The sequence below is a fragment of the Hyperoodon ampullatus genome, assembly GCF_949752795.1.
Source record: "Hyperoodon ampullatus genome assembly, chromosome: 6".
In the NCBI taxonomy this organism is placed as follows: domain Eukaryota; kingdom Metazoa; phylum Chordata; class Mammalia; order Artiodactyla; family Ziphiidae; genus Hyperoodon; species Hyperoodon ampullatus.
The window spans coordinates 36,992,615-37,014,484 of NC_136919.1; the positions used below are offsets into that span (position 1 = coordinate 36,992,615).

The 21,870-nt window shown below is 36.8% G+C and overlaps 1 protein-coding gene across 3 annotated transcripts in view; it reads right to left on the reverse strand.

Moving 5' to 3' along the window:
• PTBP3 (polypyrimidine tract binding protein 3) overlaps window positions 1–21,870 on the reverse strand; it is a gene marked incomplete at its 3' end in the record, with an annotated part of 44,655 nt that overhangs the window by 14,891 nt on the left and 7,894 nt on the right. For all 3 annotated transcript variants that reach the window (XM_079706847.1, XM_079706846.1, XM_079706845.1), the window contains exons 2-4: window positions 21,612–21,776; window positions 9,893–10,003; window positions 8,233–8,401 (exon numbers count right to left, since the gene is read on the reverse strand). In XM_079706847.1, the coding sequence (XP_079562973.1) occupies window positions 8,233–8,401; window positions 9,893–10,003; window positions 21,612–21,776 (445 nt within the window). The remainder of the gene's footprint in view (window positions 1–8,232; window positions 8,402–9,892; window positions 10,004–21,611; window positions 21,777–21,870) is intronic.

Here is a 21,870-nt window from a genome sequence, read left to right on the forward strand (position 1 = left end):
TCCTGTTGTCCTTAACGATTTACTCCTTTTTATTGCTGAATAGTATTTCATAACGTCGATAAACTACATTTTGTTTATCCATTCACCTGTAATAGAATATTTCCAGATTTTGGTCATTACAAATAGAATTGCTATGAACGTTTGCATACAGGTATTTGTGTGGACACTAACTTTTTCACTTCTCTTGGGTAAATGACTAGGTTATATTGTAGGTGCACATTTAACTTAAGTAACTGGCAAACTCTTTACCGAAGAGTTTCCTAAATTTTACATTGCCATCAACACAGTATGCTAGTAAAAGATGCTCCACATCCTTGGTACAGGAAACTTTAACTCTAGCTATTCTAATGGGTATGTAATAATATCTTACAGTAATTTAATTTCCATTTCCCTGATGACTAGAGATGTTGAGCACCTTTTCATGTGTTTACTGCCATTCATATACCATCTTTGTAAAATATCTTGTCAAATCTTTTGGCCATTTTTTAATAGTTTGTTTTCTTATTACTGAGCTATAAGAGTTCTTTATATAACTTGATATAACGAATTTGTCTTATATATATGTGTTGCAAATATTTTCTTCAAGTCTATAGCTTACCTTTTGGTTTTCTTGATGGTACCTTTCAATCAGTGAAACTTGTAAATGTTGATGTACATACAATATATAAATTATTTCCTTTTATGGTTTGTGCTTTTTGCATTTTACCTAAGAAACTTTTGCATATCCCAAGGTTACAAAGATTTTCTGTTTTTTTTTTTAAATATAAGATTTATTTATTTGTTTTGTTTTGGCCGTGCCACACAGCATGGCATGTGGGATCTTAGTTCCCTAAACAGGGATCGAACCCATGCCCCCTGCAGTGGAAGCTGGGAGTCTTAACCAGTGGACCACCAGGGAAGTCCCCTCTCCTATGTTTTATTCCAGGAGTTTTATAGGTTTAAGTTTTACATATAGGCCTAAGATGCATTTCAAGTCAATGTGTCAGTATGGTGTGAGATACGGACCAATGTTTATTTTCTTTCCAATATGGATATCCACCTGTCCAAAAACTACTTGTTGAAAGATTTTCCTTTCCCTTCTGAATTTTTACACTGGCAATTTTGCTCAAAATCAACTCACTACATACATGTGGGTTGATTTCTAGACTCTATATGCTGCTCCATTAATTTATCTAACCTTTCAACACTATCAAACTGGTTTGACTACTGCAGCTTTATATTAAGCCTTGCATTTATTTCCTTTCACTATTTTAGATACTTTTCCATTTCTATGCAAATTTTAGAAGTTCAGTGCATCTTATTAAAGTAAGAGGAAAAATTAATTAGAGTAGTTAGAGAAAGAAATAAGAGTTTATCAAAGTTGCTGAATATGAAATCAAGAAACAACAACACTGCATTTGTATATTAGCAACAGTTTAAAAACCAAATAACAGTGATGGCTAAAACTTACAGGGCACCATTCTAAGCTCTTTACGTATATTAGCACATATAATATTCATCACAACTCTTACCTGTTAAGTACTATTATTATGTTAATTTCACATATAAAGAGACAAAAGTACAGAGCAGTTAAGCAATTTGCCCAAAGTTACACGGATCATAAAGATTGGTCTAGAATTAGAATCTAAAAAGTATGGCTCTTAGGAATAATTCTAACAAAACATATGCAAACCTTTATGGGGAAAAGTCACCAAACTTTACTCAAAGACACTAAAGAATATACAAATGAATGGAGATATGTACAATATTCAAAGACTGGAAGACTATTGTAAAGCTGTCAATTATCTTCTAAGTGACTTATAAAGTCAATATAATCCAATCAAAACCCTAATAGTGCTTTTTTTCCCCTTTGAGGACTTGAAAAGCTGATCCTAAAATTCCTAAGTGTAAATGGTCAAGAATTGCCAAGATACTCTTGAAGAATAAGTAGACTTAACTCTATCAGATATTGAGACTTGTGGTAATGACAAAAAGAAAGACAAATAAATAGACCAATGGAACAATGCTCCGAAAACTACTCATGCATATATTAACCTCAAGTTAATGGTATGTGTTAATTCTGAACTTTTTGTGTATTATAGGATCGAGCAAATAAGTAAATATGTTGAGGCTAATGGAAACTAGATTTCTCATTCTTGAAGAAGGGAATCACCAATATGAAAAAAAGGGTGCTGGATTGGAATTGGAGTTAACAGTTAAAACTTGCGGTTTTTTAAAACACAAACACACACATGCACACACACAGAGAAATATACTTATGAAGTACACATATACATATATCCTAGTCATGTCCATTTAAAGTTCCTAGAAGCAGTGACACCCTATTAGCAATAAGCACATATATACCTTGATACTGATTTCCAAATACTATTTCCTACTAAAAGGAACCAGGGCTCATTGGAGTAATGGCTGACTGCAGTGTTAAGGCAGGGAAAGTAAAGAAGATCTGAAATATCTTCTGCCAGAAAGTAAGGAAGTGTTCAAACAATGATGAAGATATGTCAAAAGGCCACTGAAGCTAGAAAGGGCTCCCACTGGCCAAATCTGGGAGAGTTTGAACATAAAATGAAAAATGATACTATGAAATTATTACCCATAGAATAAAATAAGAACCTACAAGTTCATATTAACATGAAAAAATAAATACAATGAATAGTAAATAAGCCACAGAGAGCTAATGCACTGTATAATGAATACAGACAACAATATTATACTAAAACTGTGTAATGTGATAAATATCACTACATCTGAATCATACTACAATATATAAATACATCAAAGTAGCACATTATAAACCTTAAATTCACACGAATTTATGTAATAAAAATGAATGAATGAATGAATGAATGGAGTGTTGGTAAGAAAAAAGTTCTTTATAATAAAATCCCAGCTAATAAATGAGAAGGAATGACAGAATTAGCAAATCACCAATACAGCAACAACTACCAAAGTAACAACTAATTAAAGCAATGGATGTTAAAACTAAAGGGTGAAAAGTCATAAGAAACAGGCTATTTTTTTTTTTTTTTTTTTTTTGTGGTACGCGGGCTTCTCACTGTCGTGGCCTCTCCCGTTGTGGAGCACAGGCTCCGGACACGCAGGCTCAGCGGCCATGGCTCACGGGCCCAGCCGCTCCGCGGCATGTGGGACCTTCCCGGACCGGGGCATGAACCCGTGTCCCCTGCATCGGCAGGTGGACTCTCAACCACTGTGCCACCAGGGAAGCCCGAAACAGGCTATTTTTATAGTCTCAACGTATCCTCCTTATAAGGATATGTTGCTAATTACAAAGAGAAAAACAGTAACTTCACAGGGAAGAAACTTGGCAGAAACCACCTTAAGTGATCAAGGTTAATATCACCAGGAATAGGATAAACTGGCATTATGTGTCTCCTGATGTAATGACATGGGAAAGACGCATTATTTCAGTCAAAAAACCAGACATGCATGTTGGGAGAAATTCTATTATATACCCAACCCTGAACTCTTCTAAAATTTTAAAGGTCATAAAAGACAAAGAATGAGGAAATGTTACAAATTAAAGGACTCCCAAGAGACATGACAAATAAATTAACCTGATACTGAGAAAAATTTTCGTATGAAGAACATTATTTTCACAACTGGCAAAAATTTTAAAAGGTCTATGGATTAGATAATAGTATTGTGTGAATGTTAATTTCCTGATTTTGATAACGGTATTTAGGTAAGAATGTTCTTGTTCCTAGAAAATATACAGTGAGTATTTAAAAGGGACACCATGCTTGCAACTTATTCTCCAATGACTCAGAGGAAAAAAAAACACAACAGCACCACACACACACATATAAACAGAGAGATGATAAAGTAAATGTGGCATGATGTTAATAACTGGGGAATCTGAAGGATATAAGGGAATGCTTTGAACTATTCTTGCAACTTAAAGTATTTCAATAAAAAGTTACTAAAATACTATAAACTTTAAAATATAAGTATTTATCTTTATAATGTCAAAGTAATACAGGATTTCTTAAACATGACACAAAAACACAAATATAAAGGAAATGGCAAATAAATTTGACTACATAAAAATACCATGGAGAGAATGAACCAATAAGCCAAAACTGAGAGAAATTATTTGCAACACATAATACCAACAAAGGACTAGTGTCTAGGATATATAAAGAATTCCCACAAATAAACAAAAAAAGACAAGAAACCAAACACAAAAACAGGCAAAAGAATTAACAGAAAATTCATAAAGGAGAATGGCCAATAAATAAAGTAAGTTCAACCTCACTGGTAATCAAGAAAATTTCACAGCAGCACTGTTCATAATAGCCTCAAACTAAAACAACCCAAATGTCTATCAACAGTAGAATAGATAAACAAACTGTGGTATATTCATACAATGGGAATCTATACACTTGACAGTATTGACAATGAATAAGTGATAGCCACATATGTGAACATGGATGAATCACAAAAGAAAACAAACAGTATGATTCCATTTAGATAAAGTTCTAAATATAGGAGAAAAGAATTTTTTAAATTAGCACTCAGGGCTGCATAATGAGTAGTAAAAAAAACCCAAACCAAACCACAGGGGAAAAGCAGAAAAGCAAAAGCATGACTATCATCAAAAATCTGAGACTACAGTTATCTTGGAGCAGGGAGAGTGGGAACACAATAAATGAGAGGGGTACAAATAGTGCTTCTTCAGTATGTGTAAACATTTTATTCCTTAATCTGGGTAGTAATCACATGGGTATTTAAAACTGTATTCACATGTTTTATAAGCTTTTCTATAGGTATAATATATTTCTCTAAAAAGAGGGACAGAATGCTCACAACTTAGCCCTAAGACCTTTAAACGGTAATCTTTAAAAGAAAGAAAAGAACAGCCAGTGAGGTAAGGAAAAAGTCATGGAAGTGTGGTGTTTCTGAAGCCAGGAGAAAAAAAAGAGGGAATAGTGAACTGTTCAAATATTTGTGAGAGGCAGAGTAAACTTTCACACAACACATAAAAAAGTACTGTTCTCTGTTTGATGAATTATTTATCTTAGAATGTAGAAACTACTCTGCAACGACAAAGGATTTATTAATACAATAAAAAAAGGATGGTAACATTCTGATTATTTTATATTCAGAAACCAAAATTTTTAATTGTATTTTAAAAATGTCCTCCTTCCACAATGCAGAACATTAATTATACCAACAGTATGTATTCAATTACTGAAATATGTGCAGTTCTGCATTTGATAGGCAAGTTTTGGCAAACTTGAGTGACAGCCCCAATTTCTATCATTTGTTACTAAAATGGTAATTACAAAGACCTTTGGCTCTCCCAAATTGTACATATTAGTAGGGGCTGATAACAAATACAGTCGTCCCTCAGTATCCACAAGGGATTGGTTCCAGCACACTCCCCAACCCACCACCCTGTAGACACCAAAATCCAAGGATGCTCAAGTCCCTTATATAAAATTGTATGGTATTTGCATATAATCTCTGCACATACTCCTGCATACTGTGAATCATCTCTAGATTGCTTATAATAACTACTGTGTTGTAAATGCTATGTAAATAGGTGTAAATACACTGTAATGCTATGTAAAATAGTTGCTGGTACAAGGTAAATTCAAGTTTTGCTTTTTGGAACATTATGGAATTTTTTTCCCCCAAATATTTTTGATCTGCAGTTGGTTGAATCCACAGATTCCAAACCTGTAGATATGGAAGCACAACTGTATAAAACACAAAAATTTGGTCAGACTAAAACAGAAACTTTAACAATTTAGGAACGTGAACTGAACAATCCACTTGACATTTTCAGTTATAAATAACAAAAGGCTTTTACACTAAATTTACCATCTGTTTTCTAGAAAATTTTGGACAACAATTTGGCTAAGGATTCTTTTTTCTCACCTATAAAATGAAGATAAACTAAATATCACTTAAAGTCTCAACTAATATTTTATGGTGTCATCTAGGAAAGAAAAATCAATCACAAAGGGTAATAAAATTAAAATACTTTATCTAAATAATAAACCACACTTCGAGAGCTGCAAAACCAAAAAGTATATTAACCTAATGATATACCCAAGTAGGCTCTCCACTACTTTTCCCTTTACATAAAGGTTTATTTTTAAAGTTTAAATTATTGAGAACTAATTTTAAATAAAAGAAGGAAGCTCTCCAAAGCAACATTTGCATGAGTAATGCAGAAGACTTCTTTTATTAGTGCAAAAATGCAACTTCACACAAACTTAGGGTTAAGATGAAAAGTTCTGATGTTTAAAAAACAAAAACAAAAAATTGTAAATCCTCTTCTTTGAATAAAGGAAAAACATACTACTAATTTAGGTCCTTGTTTTAAAGCATCACTACTTAAAAAAGGAAAAGTATTTCTCTCAAGACCACTTACACCAGTATTTTGCTGGTTATATTGGGCTGGCCAAAAGGTTCGCTCGGTTTTTTCTGTAAGATGCCTTTAGGAGCACTTAGTTGTCTTTAACTTCACTTGAAACAGTTTTGTTAGATTGTATTGTGACAGCTATCAGATCAGCGTGCATTAAAAAAAAAAAAACTTATCAAAATTGGTGAATTTCTGTGTAGCCATTTTAATATTGAAGATGGAAGAAAAAAAGCAACATTTTCAGCATATTATACTTTATTATTTCAAGAAAGGTAAAAAGGCAACTGAAACACACAAAAAGATTTGTGCAGTGTATGGAGAAGGTCCTGTGACTGATCAAACATGTCAAAAGTGGTTTGCAAAGTTTCATGCTGGAGATTTCTTGCTGGACGATGCTCCACAGTTGGGTAGACCAGTTGAGTTGATAGCGATCAAATTGAGACATTAATTGAGAACAATCAACGTTATACCATGTGGGAGAGAGCTGACATACTCAAAATATCCGAATCAAGCACTGAAAATCGTTTGCACCAGCTTGGTTATGTTCATCGCTTTGATGTTAGGGTTCCACATAAGCGAAAAAAACCTTCTTGACCATATTTCCGCATGTGATTCTCTACTTAAACGTAATGAAAACGTTTTGTTTTCAAAACAAATTGTGACAGGCGATGAAAAGTGGATATTGTACAATAATGTGAAACAGAAGAGACCGTGGGGCAAGCGAAATGAACCACCACCAACCACACCAAAGGCTAGTCTTCATCCAAAAAAGGGGATGTTGTGTATATGGTGGGATTGGAAGGGAGTCCTCTATTTTAATTAGCTCCTTCCGGAAAACCAAACGATTAATTCCAACAAGTACTGCTCCCAATTAGACCAACTGAAAGCAGCATTCGACAAAACGTGTCCAGAATTAGTCAACAGAAAATGCGTAATTTTCCATCAGGATAACATAAGACCACATGTTTCTTTGATGACCAGACAAAAACTGTTACAGCTTGGCTGGGAAGTTCTGATTCACCTGCTGTATTCACCAGACATTACACCTTCGGATTTTCATTTATTTCAGTCTTTACAAAATTCTCTTAATGGAAAAAATTTCCATTTCCCGGAAGACTGTAAAAGGCACCTGGAACAGTTCTTTGCTCACAAAGATAAAAAGTTTTGAGAAGATGGAATTATGAAGTTGCCTGAAAAATGGCAGAAGGTAGTGGAACAAAAGGGTGAATATGTTGTTCAATACAGTTCTTAGTGGGGCTTCCCTGGTGGCGCAGTGGTTGAGATTCCACCTGCCGATGCAGGGGACATGGGTTCGTGCCCCGGTCTGGGAAGATCCCACATGCCGTGGAGCGGCTGGGCCCGTGAACCATGGCCGCTGGGCCTGCGCGTCCAGAGCCTGTGCTCCGCAACGGGAGAGGCCACAACAGTGAGAGGCCCACGTACCGCAAAAAAAGTTCTTGGTGAAAATGAAAAATGTGTCTTTTATTTGTACTTAGAAACCAAAGGAACTTTTTGGCCAACCTTATAAATCAACTTATTTAGACCAGTGGTAATATATGACTATTAATTTCAAGCAAATGGTTGTATGGTTTATAAAGAACGAGTAATATTAATGTTAGAAAATAAATTCAATTTCAGGTATCTACTTGTTTTTGCCAACTAATAGAATCTACTAATATCAAGATTCAATTAATGAACACGTTTTGGTTCCATGATTCTCGCTTTTCTTTAGAAATCCTGAGAGAATCCAAGAAGAAACCACCTGACATATATGGATTAATAAATGAAACTTTTAACTTCAGAAAGCTTGTTCTGTGACCCAAAATAGAACTACTCACCAAAAGCCATAGGGGGTTCAAGGGATGGCTGGCCATCACCAGTAGGAAGGTCTAAGCGAGTGAAGTCTCTGCTTTTGTCATTATTATATTTCACATTAAGGCTGGTAAGCTTGGAGAAGTCAATACGCAGAGTGCAGCATGCATTATAGATATTCTGGCCATCCAGAGCCTAAAGCATGTAAGAAAGGGACTGATGTTTTGCAAGGTAATAACAATAATAAATCAAGTAGCCTCTACTTTGACAGAGTGGCAATCAGGCATAAAGCAAAGAGGACTAAACTAAAAGCCAAAGACCTGTGTTTACTTTTACCTCTGTCACTGTGTGAGCTTAAGAGAGAAAATGAAAATCTCTATTTCTCAGTTTTTTCATCTGTAAAGTAAGGATAATAATCCCTATCTTGTCTATGATAAGAGCAAATGGAAGAGGAGAAATGTATAAGCTTAGAAAACTATTATACATTATTGTACATTGTACTAATTATTATTATGATTATTTTTTAAATGTTTAAAGATATTTAAATTTTGCATTTCATCTTAATTCATTTTAGTGTAATTTATATAGGTTAAGATGAAATAAAGCCTTTGTAAATGGTACCTGTCAGAACCACAATATGTGAAATATTATCTACCACTTACTGTTTTTCTTGTAAGTTTATTTTCTTTGAGTAATAAACTTGAGGGAAGTTTTGAGTCAGATCAGATACAAGACCAAAAATCAGCAATCCCTCCTTTGAAAATAATAAAGACTTACCAAAGGGATATTTATAGCTACTTATGACTTCCACAAACACTTCAATTTATAAAAATAAATACCAGAAACCAAAACATAAAAATATCAATAAAACAAAAAACATACAAATATACAAAAACCACTGACTTATCATAATAGTTATTGACCAGTATGCCATCATAAAGGTACAAAATAATATATGCGGGTAGAGGGTACAGCAAATATAAATGTTATTCCTAATCAAGAGCTAGATACCTTGTGATACACAAAAGTACTATAAACCTTAGTCCCTATCTTTGGAAAAAAATTAGAAATAATTCAGATACCAATACAAGATAGAATTAGAGTTAGGGATAGATCTCAATAGGAGGTGGGTCAAACGTAACCAAACTGAATGTGAAGTTTTACATCTTGTCAAAAGTCAAGCACTCATGTACTAACAAGAAGACAATATGAATTGAATGCAGCATATTTCCTAAGATTTAATGTCTTTAGCAATTCAGAGCTCAATGAAATCCAACAGTGAATATGGTTGCAAAAATATTGAAATCAATCAATCTTTGGCTCACTTAATATAAGAAAATGAGGCACTAGGGTAAAGATAATCCTACTTTATTAGTCAGATTATATCAGAAGTACTGTGCTCAACTCTAGACTTTAAATATGACAAACAGAAATGAGTCCCAGAAATCTGAGAAATGACAGGTGATTTGAAACCATTTCATATGAAGAAAGAAGTAATTTTTAGACTATAAGAAGAGCATATGGAACAGTATTTTAAAAATGGTAAATTTCAGTATGTATATTTTATTACAATTTTCAAAAAAAAACACATGGTAAACTACAGCAAAGGAGAAGACATGATGGCTTTCTTTGGTATCACTGAAGTGACTGATTAACAATTAAAAATGAAAAAAAGATCATAATTACCATTTTGGCATAATGTGCATTCAATGGGTCAGCATACTGAAGCAAGGCTTGAAACTGATTATTCTTGGTAAAGGTGATAATCTTTAAGACTGTGCCAAATTTAGAAAATATCTGGAAAAAAGTTCACATTAGGTTAAATTTAAGGAAAAAATTTGCTAACATATCTTTATAAATACAACTTGATTCATGAATCCCAGGGTTTTTTTTGTTTTTGTTTTTTTGCGGTACGCGGGCCTCTCACTGTTGTGGCCTCTCCCGTTGCAGAGCACAGGCTCCAGATGCGCAGGCTCAGCGGCCATGGCTCACGGGCCCAGCCACTCCATGGCATGTGGGATCTTCCCGGACTGGGGCACGAACCCGTGTCCCCTGCATCGGCAGGTGGACTCTCAACCACTGCGCCACCAGGGAAGCCCCTGAATCCCAGTTTTAAATGAAAATAATTTCCTCTATTAAAACTATTGGTACCAAAATTACTTCAATCAAGCCTAAGATGTTCATGTTTCAATACTCATGCATGGCTTAAAACAGTGCCTGACACATAACAGGCACTAAATATTTAACCTATTTTATAGCATGTCATAAATGGCACAATACTGAATCAGGAGGTTACAAGAGGAATTAATTAATGCTATGAGATGTTGGTGTTACAAAGCATATACCTGTATATACATACAGATCAATTATTTCAGCCTGAGAATCAGCATCTACTTCTTGAAATTTTTATAGACAGGAAAACTACAAAATATTCAACAAAATGAACAACAAAATGTTCAATGCTCTATTAATTCATCAAATACTCATAGAGCACTGTTCTAAGCTCTAGAAAGTCAGCAGTGAACAAAACAGTAACAAGAGTCTCAATATGGGCTCATCAATTTTAAACAATAGTACCATACTAATGTTAATAATAGAGGGAAACTGTGTATGTCTGTGGCGGTAAGGAGGTATATATATTCTGCTCAAGATTTTTGTGAACTAAAAATGCTCTAAAGAATTCTAGTAAAAAACAAAATGTGAAACAGGAAAAAAAACCTAAAAAAGGCAGAAAGAGAAGGGGGAAGAAACAACAAACAAGTAGGAAACAGTTACCAACCTAGTAGATATAAGTCCAACTATATAAAAAATCACTTTAAATGTGAATGTTCTAAATATGCTAATTAAAATACATACTTGTCAGAGTGGGCTTTTTAAAAAGCACAAACAAAACCTACCTCCAGGTTATTCATGAGAAACCCACTTTAAATATAAAGACTTAAGCTAAAGGGAGAGAAAGATACACCATGCTAACACTAATTTTTAAGAAAAGCTGGTACAGCTATATTAAATCTAGACAAAGCTGACTTTTGAAGAAAATTATCAGAGATAAAGAGGGAGGGTATATAATAATAATAGGGGTCATTTATCCAAGAAGACATAACAACCCTTAATATGTATGTGCTTAATGAAAAAGAATCAAAATACTTGAGAAAAAAAGCTGCTGGACTATAAAAACACTATTGTAGCTGGAGACTTTAACACCACTCTGTCACTAATTGACAGATCCAGAAGTCAGAAAATCAGTAAGCATATAGCTAAACTAAATAGCATCATCAATCAACTGGATCTAGTTGACATTTATAGAACAGTGCACCCAATAATAGAATACACATTCTGAATTTTGCATGAAACACTGACCAAGATAGACATATTCTGAGCCATAAAACACACTTTAACAAATTTAAAATAATAGAAATCATACAGTGTATATTCTCAAACAATTATAGATTTAAACTAAAAATCAATAACAGAAAAAAAATACCTGGAAAATCCTCAAAGAAAGAAAAAAAAAAGAAAGAAACGAGTCTCTGCCCTCATAAGGAAAGACAGACGATAAACAAATAAGCCAATAAATACCAATGTCTGGTCATAAAAAAGTGTTTTGTTTTAAAAATAAAAGGGAAAGGGATGAGAGTGAACTGGAATGCAAGTTGGGAAGGTGCAAGGGTGCTCAAGGAAGGCGTCTCTAAAGAGTCTTTAGAGAAGCGGAATAAACAGAGTTGGGGGAAGGTTTCCTAACAGACCGCTGGTTACCAATGCTCTTACAACACTTGTTATACTTCCCCACCACAAGTTCAGGGCCAGGGTTACTACAATGCATTTTGCTTTCCTCTGACATTCCATTTTAAATCTGGATTTTAATGAGCCAGAAACTCGCCCTTCTGCTTCTAAGGATAAAAACATAAGTATTCCCTATGCTGGTAAGAATTTGTTGTTATCAAATACTATGTATGTGTCTCCTTAATAGGCAAATGGTTCTGCTTTTTAATTATCAGAAAGAATGATCAACAATAACTATCCTAGGGATTTCCCTGGTGGTCCAGTGGTAAAGAATCCGCCTGCCAATGCAGGGGACATGGGTTTGAGCCCTGGTCTGGGAAGATCCCACATGCTGAAGAGCAACTAAGCCCGTGCGCCACAACTACTGAGCTTACACTCCAGAGCCCATGAGCCACAACTACTGAGCCCGTGAGCCACAACTACTGAAGCCTGTGCACCTAGAGCTCATGCTCCGCAATAAGAGAAGCCGGTGTACCACAACAAAGAGTAGCCCCTGCTCGCCACAAATAGAGAACGCCCATGCGTAGCAACAAAGACCCAAAGCAGCCAAAAATAAATAAATGTATTAAAAAAAAAAAGAATCTGCCTTCCAATGCAGGGGACATGGGTTTGATCCCTGGTTGGGGAACTAAGATCCCAAATGCTGTGGGGCAACTAAGCCTGCGTGCCGCAACTACTGAGCTTGTGTGCCGCAACTACTGAGCTTGCGTGTCTCAACTAGAGAGTCCGCATGCCACGAACTACAGAGCCCTTGCGCTCTGGAACCCCTGCACCACAACCACAGAGCCCACACGTGCTGGAGCCTGTGCGCCACAACTAGAGAAGAGAAAACCCACATGCCACAACTAGAGAGAAGCCTGCGTGCCGCAACGAAGATCCCGCACGCCGCAACGAAAGATCCCGCATGCCTCAATGAAGATCCCACATGCCGCAGCTAAGACCCAATGCAGCCAAAAATAAATAAGTAAATAATAAATAAATCTTAAAAAAAAAGAATAACTATCCTAGAGCACGGGCAACAAAAGAAAAAATAGATAAGTTCAACTACATCAAAATGGACACTTATGTTCATCAAAAGACTATCAACAGACTTGAAAAGACAACCCACAAAATGGGAGACAATATTTGCAAATCATTTATCTGATAAGGGGTTAATATACAGAAATATAAAAAAAACTCCTACAACTCAACAAGAACAAAAACCCAATTTTAAAAACAGGCAAAGGATTTGAATAGACCTTTCTCCAAAGAAGATAATCAGTAGCAACAAGCACTTGAAAAGATGCTCAATGGGAACTCCCTGGCGGTCCAGTGGTTAGGACTGCCAAGGGCCCAGGTTCGACCTCTGGTCAGGGAACTAAGATCCTGCAAGCCACGTGGTGTGGCCAAAAAAAAAAAAAAAAAAAAAGAAAGAAAGAAAAGATGCTCAACATCACTAATCATCAAAATGCAAATAAAAACTACAACAAAATACCACTTCATGCCCCCATTAGGACAGGTACTATTAAAAAATCCAAAACAAACAAACAAACAGAAAAGATTAAGTGTTGGGGAAGAAGTGGAGGAAGTGGAACCCTTGTGCACTGTTGCTGGAAATGTAAAATGGTGCAGTGGCTATGGAAAACTGTATGGGGATTCTTCAAAAAAAATTAAGAATAAAATTACCATATGATCCAACAATTCCATTTCTTTGTATATACTCAAAAGAATTGAAAGCAGAGACTCAAAGAGATATTTGAACACCTATGTTCATAGCAGCATTATTTGCAATAGCCAAAAGATGGAAGCAACTCAAGTATCCATCCACAGATCAATGAATAAACAAAATGTGGTATATCCGTACAATGAAATATTATTCAGCCTTAAAAACAAAGGAAATTCTGACACATGCTACAACATGGATGAACCCTGAAGACACTGTGTTAAGGGAAATAAGCCAGTCTCAAAACAACAAATGATGCGTGATTCCACTTATATGAGGAACCTAGAGTAGGCAAATTCACAGACAGGAGGAAGAATGGTGGTTGCCACGGGCTGAGAAAAGGGAGGAATGGGGTGGGGAGTTACTGTTTAATAGGTACAGGAGTTTCAACGGGAAGATGAAAACATTTCTAGAGATACATGCTATTTGGTGATGGTTGCAAGAAAATATAAATGTACCTAATGCCACTGAACTGTACAATTTTAAAAAGTTAAAATGATAAAATTTATGTGTATTTTACCACCCTCCAAGATAAAATAACTATCCTAAAGTCCAAATACTCATTGTTGGCAAGATATGCTTTAACATATTATTAGCTTAGAGTTAAACATTTCTTATAAGAGATAAGAAGATCAACAAGATTTGTGGAATCAATTTGTCTTGGAAGGGATCACCAGAAAATGCCATTCCTTAAAGGTCAGATAGTCTGAAGGCTCTTTATTGAAATTTAAAACTTTTAATAAAATATAGTTAATTTCATTATGGTCATATTTCAGGGTTTAGAACTTTGAGACCTTAACCCCTCATTATAACTGTATTTTGAAAAACACTAGGAAATTTTTTGTTTTGTTCTTTTGATGAAAACTTTGGTCTTGTAACAGGTTATTTCCTCAGTACACCCTCATGTCCTAGATATTATTCTTAAAGTTTATAGAAGAATACCAAATTTACTTTCTTCTCAGCTGTCAAAGATTTTATGTTGTATCTTTCTTTAAGATATAGGTATAAGCATTCTTGGGAAAAGGTATTATGTTTTCTTAATTTCCATCCTTGGTGATACTATGGTGTTACATGCATGCACACACATCAATCCATATATTGTAAGTGCATCAATTGAGGTTTGTTTTTTTTCACCTGATAAAGGAGTAGTAACAGACGTTAAAAATGTGTATGTAAAAAAAAATGTGTATGTATATATATAAAAGGAGATATAGTAACTGCCTAACCTCCCTCCTTCACATTGCAGACACAAGTAATGCTCTAAAGTACAAGTCAGATTACACTTTTCCCTGCTTAAAATTCCTCACTATCTCCCCATTATCTACATGGTAAAATCCAAGCTCTTTGGTATAACATACACAATCTCTTCCTGGTGTACCTCTCCAACCTCATTTCCTGACACTTTTTATACCACACTATTTACATCAACAGTAGGGAATTGTCTATAGTAGTTCTCCAGATACACTAAGTGGTTTCAGACTTCCATGCCTATACATGTGGCTTTTCCCTTTTCCTGTAACTCTTTACCTAATACCTAGTAAATTTTCATTTATCTTTTTCAAAACTCAGCTCAGGGAATAATGCCACCAGAAAATCCTTAGCCTCACCCAAATCTCAATAGAGTTCATTCTCTAGTACCAAATATTAATATCCCCTCTTGGCCTCATACAAATATTTATCTAGCTGTTTTATTTACATTGGTCTATACACTTGTTTATATATGTCTCCTTTAGACTGAAAGCTCCTTGAAGGTATATACCTTGTCTTAATCATTTCTCTATCATTGAGTACAATTCCTGGCATATAAGAGGCACAGAGTAAATGCTTATTATTAATTGATAACAAATTATACTCTGAGACCTGACTGAAGAATTATGGCAATATGCAATTTTTAAAATGATAAACATTTTTGATGTAAAATATCTTGTTAATGAAGTAACAAGAGCATATAATTTGCTCTAAAATTTGGGATTTTATACTGTATTATGCTATAGAACCTAGTTGATTTCCACTTAACCTTCAGATTTTGTTAATGGTTCGATTCCTTTCCCTCATTTAACTTGAACAACAACCTGAAGCATATCCTCCCTGACAGATGTATTTGGCTGTGTAATTTTCATCTGAATGTGCCAAGAGAATATGAATGAACTCAACTGGCTAACCATGGATAGCTCTCTAGAGCCCCGTGGATTGTATTTACTGCAAGAGTAGCTGCAAAGATCAATCTGATACTTTTTTTTTTTTTTAATTTATTTTTGGCTGCATTGGGTCTTCGTTGCTGTGCGCGGGCTTTCTCTAGTTGCAGTGAGCCGGGGCTACTCTTTGTTGTGGTGCACAGGCTTCTCATTGTGGTGGCTTCTCTTGTTGCAGAGCATGGGCTCTAGGCACGTGGGCTTTAGTAGTTGTGGCACGCGGGCTCAGTAGCTGTGGCTCACGGGCTCTAGAGCACAGGCTCAGTAGTTGTGGCGCATGGGCTTAGCTGCTCCACAGCCTGTGGGATCTTCCTGGCTCAGGGCCCGAACCCATGTCCCTTGCACTGGCAGGTGGATTCTTAACGACTGCGCCATCAGGGAAGTCCCCAATCTGATACTTTTGAATAACTGAGCACCAACATTGGGGAATTCAGGAATGCCTGAAGTGTGGTTTTTAACAACTTTTTTATAATTATCAAAATACTCAGTTTTAAATAGATTTGGTCTCAAAAGATCAATGTTTAGGAAAGTTTAATATATATTTTTATAGATTACAAGGTCTTCGACTATTTCCTAATATATTTACTTTGCTGTCATAAACATAAGAAACACATACTCAACTCTTGACATTTCTTGTGCATTTTAATCTTTTCAGACTTTAAAATGGGACTAATAAAATACTAAAGATCAAATTCTGATAAAATTAATCTTCAGGGTGATGTTTATAAAGAGGGCTTGCCAGAAACTGTTCACCAGTATTCACTTGTAAAAAGCATTATTAGAACTTTTTAAAATGGCAAGCACATTGGCCACAATTTGTTTATAATAGTTTTTGTAGCCAACAAAACAGCAAGATTTAAGAACTAGAATTTTGTATTACTAGTGTTGATTCTTTTATTTGATACCATAATAATTGGTTTTTGCAAGCTATTTATCTTTATTTTGCAATTCAAAAAGATAAGTCCTTTATCCTGAAGAGATTCATCTTTTGGACATTCATAAAATAACCCCACATATAACAGTACTTGGAAGTAATGGATTCCACAAAAATACTGTTTTCACCTACTCCTTCAGTACACAAAGAAATTTTTTAGAATGCAGGGTTGAGTTTATGTAATGGAACAGTTGATGAATGCCTTTATCTACAAATACTCTCTAAGTGATGCCATCCAATCCAATGGCCGTAATTACCACTCACATGCAAATGATTACCAATTCTCCAGCGTGAATTCTTTTTTTTTTTTTTTTTTTTTTTTGCGGTACGCGGGCCTCTCACTGTTGTGGCCTCTCCCGTTGCGGAGCACAGGCTCCGGATGCGCAGGCTCAGCGGCCATGGCTCACGGGCCCAGCCGCTCCGCGGCATATGGGATCCTCCCAGACCGGGGCACGAACCCGTATCCCCTGCATCGGCAGGCGGACTCTCAACCACTGCGCCACCAGGGAGGCCCTCCAGCGTGAATTCTTATGCCCAATCTAGACTTATTTCCCAACTGTCTCTTCAACATCTCCCACTTGACTGTCTAACAGGTATCTCAAATTTAACATGTCCAAAATACATTCTTGATTCCTCCCCTTCCTCCCACCCCACACTAAATCTTTTCGCCCTCAGTCTTTACTATCTTAGTATAAGATAGCTCTATTTTACCAGAGGCTCACATCCACAATCTGGAAGGCATTCTTTTTTTTTTTTTTTTTTTTTTGGTGGTACGCGGGCCTCTCATTGCTGTGGCCTCTCCCGTTGCGGAGCACAGGCTCTGGACGCGCAGGCTCAGTGGCCATGGCTCACGGGCCCAGCTGCTCCGCGGCATGTGGGATCCTCCCAGACCGGGGCACGAACCCGTGTCCCCTGCATCGGCAGGTGGACTCTCAACCACTGCGCCACCAGGGAAGCCCTGGAAGGCACTCTTGATTACTCTCTTTCTCTCCATAACCCACATCTACTAAACCCATCAGCAAATCATTCCAAATATATATGTAATCACCATGTGCAGTGCTCACGTCCCCACCTGGGTCACCACCATCTCTCATCTGGACTATGATAAGAGCCTCTACTTAAGCCTACAGTGTATTCTTAACATAGCAACAAGAATATTAAACCTATCATCTCCCTCCTCTACTCAAAATCCTCCATGGCTTCCTATTTTACTCAGTGTAAAGATTATAAAGGCTCTGCATCATCTAGTCTTAACACCTTCTCTGAGCCTATCATTTATGGCTTTCCTATTTTTTACACTCCAATGATATAGTCTTTTTTTCTGATATTTGAACACATTAAGCACACTTCCATTTTAGGGACTTTGCACTTGCTGTTCTTTCTGACTGGATCATTGTTCTACCATATATACACATAACTTACACCCTCACATCCTTCAAGCTTCTGTTCAAATGTCAACATACTGTAAACACTTCCCCTAACCTACCTCATCTGAAATAGCACCACTCCCATCTCAGTCATTATTAATCCCCTCACCATGAGCTAAAGGAAAAACACTAGCTTCCATAGATGTTAGAGAGCAGTTTAGCTAATGTCAACTCTACTTACTAATTAATTATAACATGTGCAACCAACGCCACACTTCCATGTATTTTTCCAATCACAATATTTATCACATTTTATGCTATTACTTATGAAATTACATCTTACCCACAAGACCAAGGATCAGTTTCTTACAATGTAATTTACTAGCATCTGATAAGTACAGCTAACATTTCTTGAGCACTTACTATGTAACAGGCACTGTTCTAAGTGCTTTAAATGCATTAACCCATGTGATCCACACAATGAAGGTATAAAATAGATACCATCTTCATCCCCATTATATAAATAAGAAAAAGACATAGAGGGAGTAAGTTACTTGTCCAAGGTTATAGAGGTAGTAAGTGGTAGAGCTAGGATTCAAACCAGCTCCAGATACTGTATCCTTAATCATTATGCTATACTACATTTTAGTTGGCTAATGGAATAGAGTGTCAGGGGGAGAGGGCTTAATTAATGTAATTAGAGAAAGACTCTCTGAGGAGGTGAATTTGAGCTGCAAATGGAATGATGTAGATTCAGCTAAGTGACTATCTCGGTAAAGAGTATTCCAGGCCTAAGAAATAGAAGACAGAAATGGACAAGGACAGAAATAAGGGGGGGGGGGGGGAGGGGGAGAGGGTCAAAGGGCCAGAAAAGCTAGGGTGCTAAATAAGCAGAAGAGTTAGGAATTGAGGTTAAAGAGATGGGGAGAAGTCTGCGAATGGGGACTTAAGTGCCTCGCTAAGAAGTTTTGGTGTTTTCCTACAGCAATGTGAAGGAGGATTAAACAGGAGAGTGCCATAACTAAAGGGCTGAGAGTCCTATCCCAATGGTTACTATTGAAGACTCTTTCAATTACCTCTCTTCACCTGAAGGACCCATGATCTTTTGGGAACAAACAAGGTTTGTTACTGGTCTGAGGGAAATGATAAGTGGAATGACAAGACAGGCCCACACAACCTTGACTAAATTCACTGCTGACTGATGGCAATGTTGAGCCACAGGTGCTATAACTTCTTTTGTAAAGCAGTAGAAGTTAGCAGTAGCTACAGTGCCACGGTAGCAAAAGCAAACAAAAAATGCTGATGGATCACAGAGGGTTCAATGCCACTTTGTGGGATAAACAGTAGAAAAGAAAATCCACCAGAACAAAGAAACCAATCACTTAAGTAACTGCTGAACACTTTTAGGAAACCAACGGTGGCTACGGATACCACTGCTAAAACCCTCCATAGGACATGCTTCACAAATGCACATATTTAGAAAATGGTACTCAGGAAACTATCACAGGGAATAAAGTAGGCATAATAAATGGTATATTTTGATATTTACATGCATAGCACATGAACCATATTAGGAAATATATCTGAGTTCTATCACCAATTGGTACAATGACTGTGGGGAAAGTAAAAACTTCTAAGGTCCCCAGTACCCTTATTTGTAAAATGTGAGAATAGGATAGGATACATTTCAATTCTTAAATACACATGCACACACACACCCCTATGACTCTTCATTCAGTAGTACAAATCCAAAGGTTTGGAAAACAGTTAAATGAGTCTAGACTGGCCTGAGATCATGTTGTTTAATATATAACGACGGGGCTTCCCTGGTGGCGCAGTGGTTGAGAGTCCGCCTGCCGATGCAGGGGACACGGGTTCGTGCCCCGGTCTGGGAAGAGCCCACGTGCCGCGGAGTGGCTGGGCCCGTGAGCCATGGCCGCTGAGCCTGCGCGTCTGGAGCCAGTGCTCCGCAACGGGAGAGGCCACAACAGTGAGAGGCCCGCGTACCGCAAAAAAAAAAAAATAAATAAAAAATAATAATAATAATGAGACATAAACATGAAAATAGGGACTTCCCTGCTGGCACCGTGGTTAAGAATCCACCTGCCAATGCAGGGGACACAGGTTCGATCCCTGGTCCAGGAATATCCCACAAGCCACAATGAGCAACTAAGCCCATGTGCCACAACTACTGAGCCTGCACTCTAAAGCCCACAAGCCACAACTACTGAAGCCCGCGTGCCACAACTACTGAAGCCTGTGTGCCTAGAGCCCGTGCTCCACAACGAGAAGCCACCGCAATGAGAAGCCCACGCACCACAACGAAGAGTAGCCCCCCACTCGCCGCAATTAGAGAAAGCCCGCACGCAGCAACGAAGACCCAACGCAGCCATAAATAAATAAATATATATATATATAAATAAGCATATAATATGTTTTAGTGTTTTTTTTTTTTTTTTTTTTTTTTTTTTTTTTTTTTTTTTTTTTGTGGTATGCGGGCCTCTCACTGTTGTGGCCTCTCCCGTTGCGGAGCACAGGCTCCGGATGCGCAGGCTCAGCAGCCATGGCTCACGGGCCCAGCCGCTCCGCGGCATATGGGATCCTCCCAGACCGGGGCACGAACCCGTATCCCCTGCATCGGCAGGCGGACTCTCAACCACTGCGCCACCAGGGAGGCCCTGTTTTAGTGTTTTAAAATAATTTTTATACTTAGGTTGTCAAGTATAATGAAATGGAATACTGGAGGTGACATTAGGGGACTTGAGTTCTAACTGGTTCTTAAATTACTCTTTACAATATTCAACTCATCAAGTATCTGAGCCTCAGTTTTATTCAATACAAAATTATGTAACTAGGTAGGTGGTCGATCTTCCAGTTCTTAAATTTTATATCTTCACAGTAGGCCATGATGTGATACACTGCCTCTTATCAAGACAGTTTAGACATAGTAATGGGTAGTCTATGAAAGCTATGTTGAGAATCAGTCAGTATTTAACGTGATACTTCCTTATTTAAGTGACTCATATTTTCCTTTCAGAGTTTTTAAAATAAAAATACTCAAGTGTAGGGAGGAGTCAATAGAAACAGATTAGTTGTTTTCTATATTGATGTTACTTTCTGAGGAACAACTACTACTGGTGCTTTTTATAGGAGTCTGTGCTTTGTTCATTTTCATGCTTAGGTATAAAAAAACAGAATTCTTACATACCTTTTTAAATCAAGTATTTAAGTTAGAAAATGGAGGCTTTCAAAAAACTATCTCTAATTGATACTATTTCTTGCATGAAACAGGATGCTGAAGATTTTTTAAAATTATTTAAACAAATACATTAACCAAAATCAACAACCTGAAAAACTAAAGACATAAAACATCCGAAGTTACAGAGGTCATATTTGACTCTGCTTTCATAAGAGTGTTCCTCCTTACCTGATGAAGAACTTCCAGGGTAACAGGATAAAACAGGTTTTCAATAATTATTCGGAGCACAGGGCTCTGCCCAGGCAGGACTGTGCCTTCATTAGCAGGAACTCCAGGAAGGGCCAGACTTCCTGACTGGACAGTACTGACAGCCTGCAGTGCAGCTTGGGCTCTCTATTTAATAATACAAAATGAGAACTTGTGGTTACACAGAAGCATTATATAATCCTTAAAATTAGTTGATGTAAAGTAATATGAAGTAATATAG